This window comes from Quercus robur, chromosome 4, assembly GCF_932294415.1.
Source record: "Quercus robur chromosome 4, dhQueRobu3.1, whole genome shotgun sequence".
NCBI lineage: Eukaryota > Viridiplantae > Streptophyta > Magnoliopsida > Fagales > Fagaceae > Quercus > Quercus robur.
In genome coordinates, this window is record NC_065537.1 from 50,220,538 (window position 1) to 50,225,328 (window position 4,791).

At 39.5% G+C, this 4,791-nt stretch overlaps 1 protein-coding gene across 1 annotated transcript; it reads left to right on the forward strand.

Moving 5' to 3' along the window:
- The first annotated feature begins 938 nt into the window (after positions 1-938).
- LOC126722844 (putative pentatricopeptide repeat-containing protein At3g08820) lies at positions 939-3,337 on the forward strand. The gene has a single exon (XM_050425990.1). It carries the CDS (start codon positions 1,089-1,091, stop codon positions 3,138-3,140), a length of 2,052 nt encoding a protein of 683 aa, XP_050281947.1. The 5' UTR covers positions 939-1,088; the 3' UTR covers positions 3,141-3,337.
- The last annotated feature ends 1,454 nt before the right edge of the window (positions 3,338-4,791 follow it).

Here is a 4,791-nt window from a genome sequence, read left to right on the forward strand (position 1 = left end):
AAGCCGCGTGTGAAGACGCGGCTCTAGTTTGATTCTGAGGCCGCGTTTTCTTGAGAACAAAACGCGGCCTAAGGACTGGTTCTGAAGCCGCGTGTTAAAAACGCGGCTCTAGTTCGGGTTGGGGCCACGTTTTTGAAACGGGGCTTCAAAGTTCCCCTATAGCCGCATGTTAAAAATGCGGCTTTAGGGGAAGTATAAATATTAATGAAACTCTCCAACCCATCATCTACCCGTCCATCAGATCAAGCGCTCCCATCCGATCTCAACCCATCTCTGATATGCATATCAACAACAATTGTTGAATGTGCGTCCCTTCAATGTATAAGAGGCGACCCAGTAAAAATAAGACATATGTCAAGTATGTGTATATATATACGCGTGTGTATGTGACCAAAAAGTCTCGTTCTCTCACACCGATTAGATATATATAGTTGTCTTGGGCATTTCCATGGCTCTCTCTCTCTCTCTCTCTCTCTCTCTTTTATGGTGATATTTCATTAGAATAAAAAAGTAAAAAGTAAATACCCAAAAATTAAAAATTAAAAATCAAAATAAATAGAAGAAAAAGAGGTGATTTCAACTTCGACCCATAACTCATCCTTTGAGGGTAAATTTCATTAGAATAAAAAGATATTATATATATATATATATATATATCCCCCAAAAAAAGAAAAAAAAAATAGCTCGCAAGTTGTGCAACTAAAGAAAAAGATCGGCCCAAGAAAGTAAAAAAAACAGGGACGGCCCTTTGGGTAGCAAATGTTGGGCCTAGGAATCACCAAGTCCAATATGAACAACATTGGGCTGCACCTCGTAATGCCCTTAGGCCTTAGGTCCTTCGGCTCATTGAAAGATGTTGCTGTCTTGTTGGCCTAAAAGCAAACCCAGCACCCAGGCAATGCATATCGTTTGCAACCCGCCAACGGTAATTTCAAAGCATCATAACGTAAACAAAACACACTCTTGCATAGTTGCATTGCATAGAACCTAAAGTAGTAAAATGTGCGCAGCACTTTGTTCTTCTTCTTCTTTAATACTTCTTGTATATCAATGAGAGAGCAACAACAACCAGCACAGTACTTCTGGTCATGACCATCTCAGCCACATTTTCCAAGGCCTTGGAACTCAAGCAAGCTCTCTTTCAAAGCTTCAACTCCATCAAACACCTTAAGCACATTCACGCCCACATTCTCCGCTTCGATCTCCACCAAGACACCTACCTCCTCAACATTCTCATACGTCAAGCCTTACATTTCGGTGACACCCATTACACCTGCCTTGTCTTCCACCAAACCACACAACCCAACATTTTTCTCTACAACACTTTGATCCGAGGCTTGGTTTCCAACGACTGTTATCACGAAACAATTCAGTACTATGGTTTAATGCGTAGCGAGGGGTTCTTGCCCAATAGTTTTACTTTCCCTTTTGTTCTAAAGGCTTGCGCGAGGCTTTTGGATGTTCAGCTTGGGGTGAAGATTCATACCCTTGTGGTGAAATCCGGTTTTGACTACGATGTTTATGTTAAAACCAGTTTGCTTTGCTTGTATGCGAGTTGCGGATATTTGGGTCATGCCCATAAGGTGTTTGATGATATTCCTGAGAAGAATGTTGTTTCTTGGACTGCAATCATTAGTGGGTATACTGGTGTCGGTCAATATAGAGAAGCGATTGATATGTTTGGGATGTTGGTGGAGATGGGTTTGAGACCTGATAGTTTTACTATTGTTCGGGTGTTGTTTGCGTGTACTCAGCTCGGGGACTTGAGAAGTGGGGAGTGGATAGATGATTACATGACGGAGATTGGGATGGGGAGGAATGTGTTTGTGGCTACTTCATTGGTGGACATGTATGCTAAGTGTGGAAACATAGAGAAAGCACGATGTGTCTTTGATGGGATTAGTGAGAAGGATATTGTTACTTGGAGTACCATGATTCAAACTTATGCTTTGAATGGGTTCCCTAAAGAAGCTCTGGACCTTTTCTTTCAGATGCAAAGGGAAAATTTGAAACCTGATTGTTATGCAATGGTTGGAGTTCTTTCTGCTTGCGCTAGGTTAGGAGCATTAGACATAGGGGATTGGGCTAGTGGGTTGATGGATAGAAGTGAGTTTTTGTCTAACCCTGTTCTTGGTACAGCATTGATTGATATGTATGCAAAATGTGGGAGCATGGCTCAAGCCTGGGAAGTCTTCAGAGGGATGAAGGAAAAAGATCAAGTTGTATGGAATGCCATCATATCTGGGCTAGCAATGAATGGACATGTCAAATCTGCGTTTGGGCTTTTTGGCCAAATCGAAAAAACTGGCATTCAACCTGATGGGAACACTTTCATGGGCCTTCTTTGTGGGTGTACCCATGCTGGTCTAGTTGATGATGGCCGTCAATATTTCAATAGCATGAACCGCATCTTTTCCTTGACTCCTACAATTGAACATTATGGATGTATGGTGGATCTTCTTGGTCGTGCAGGTTTATTAGATGAAGCTCATCAGTTGATAAAAAGTATGCCAGTGGAGGCCAATTCTATTGTTTGGGGAGCTTTGTTAAATGGATGTAGGCTACATCGAGACACTGGATTGGCAGAATACGTATTGAAGAAGCTCATTGAGTTAGAACCATGGAACTCAGGAAATTATGTTCTCTTATCAAATATTTATTCAACAAGCCATAGATGGGATGAAGCGGCAAAGCTTAGGTCAATTTTGAATGAGAAACGAATGAAAAAGATACCAGGGTGTAGTTGGATTGAAGTAGATGGGGTTGTTCATGAATTTCTTGTGGGAGATAAGTCTCACCCCTTATCAGAAAAGATATATGCAAAACTTGACGAATTTGCTAATGAATTGAAAGCAGCAGGCTACGTTCCAAGTACAGATTTCGTTCTGTTTGACATCGAAGAGGAGGAAAAGGAACATTTCCTTGGTTGTCATAGTGAGAAGCTGGCTATTGCATTTGGCCTAATCAGTACTTCTCCGAAAGATGTGATTCGAGTTGTTAAAAACCTTCGTGTCTGTGGTGATTGTCATGAGGCCATAAAGCTGATTTCAAAGATTACAGGAAGAGAGATAATTGTTCGGGATAATAATCGATTTCATAGTTTCATTGATGGTTCATGTTCATGTAGAGATTATTGGTGAGACCAGATATAAAACCAAGGCTAGGACGAGTACTAAGTAACCTGACCTCCTTGAATTTTCTCAAAGATTTGTATTTTTTTTTTTGTTACATTCACTAACGAGAGGGAAAACTTCTCATTATTTTGATTTTTCAAAAGAAAGTCACATAGATAATACAATTTTGAATGTTGTACCCTGGCGGCAGTCTGTTACTCTAATTCTTGTATAGGATGTTTTCAACTTCTCAATGACACATTGGAATGCCATCATCTAAGCACATTGGCAGATGTAAACCAGGATAGAAAAAGTATAATGGTAGGAGGTGTCAGTAGGCAAAATAATAACAAGACAACAGCCAATTGTTTGACCATGAACATAAGAGAGGTTTTATGGACTGCAGCGGAGAAGGGGCGCACCAAAGATTGTAAGTATTGCACAGAACCAGTAGTCAGAAAATGATGCCAGAAGGAAAATCTCTCGGATTAAAAGCTGATAAATGTTTTGCAGGTTGCGTGGACAATTTCTAATAGATTGCATGGGGTGTGTGATTTAACTTTGTGGATAAATGAATTATCAGTCAAGTGGAAACGCTAGCTGCCACTGCCCAGAAGCTGATTCTACATCTTTGCTGGGAAAGTGACACTTTAAAAAAGACTTTTCTGTGCTATGTGTGTTTGTTTATATGCTTGGTGTATATTTTTTAGTTCTCTTTTGTATTCTATTATGTTAATGGTCGTAATCCTGTATAAACTTTGTTCTGGTTCTTGATCTACTAAAAAAAACAAAAAGGAAAAGGAAAAAAAAGTAGGCTACGAATACAAGAAGTAGGCCACAAACATCATCTTGGAACCTCCCCGCATAACATAGCTCAAAGTTAGGCTGTTTTCCAGAATATGAAAAAATAAAAAAGGGGAGTCTCCTTTTAATTATTTAAATTTCTTAGGAATTGGTTAGTAATCTTTTGTGCTTTTAGATTCCCCAAAATTATCTTGGGTCCATTTGGCTGAAGTGAAATAGGGAGGATAGAAAATAGAGAAGAAAAAACTGATTTTATAAGTGTTTAGTTAGAGAGCATGGAGAGATGGAAAATTGGTAGGGTCCAGGTGTTTTCTCCCCTAATCCACCAAAATTCTATCTCCCCAATATGGGCAGAAAATAGAGGGGATGAATAGTTGCCCTCAATGACTGAACTACCTCCTCCTCATACATTGTGGCATAACATGCCAGGCAAACCATGATTCCTGGTAATTAGTGGCAAGGAAATTCAAGGAAGAAAGCTTTTGCAGAGACCAAGAGTGCCTGATATACATACTGACACCATAACAATGACTCTAGATTCGAAGTTGAGCTCACCATCTAAGCTTGGCCTAGCTGGAATCTAGCCAGAAATAATGACATAACAAAACAAACCCAAATTCTAAAGCACACAACAAATCCTAAATTCTGCTAAAATTTTATCTCAATTTACCAACGGCTAGTGTCAGTTCTCCAACTTCTAATATAGAGCAATAATATCACAACTGCCCTTGGACTTTCAATAAGCCATGTACTTGCTAACGGATCAGTACATTATTATTCTTTATATTATGATTGACATTTGTGGTTAGACTGTAAATGAACCAAGCTTTTTATAAACAATGGGCAATTTAAACTTGGTTGAAAAAAAGCTTTT

Coding starts and splice junctions, on each gene's coding strand:
- LOC126722844 (XM_050425990.1), top strand. CDS start 1,089: ATGACCATCTCAGCCACATTTTCCAAGGCCTTGGAACTCAAGCAAGCT.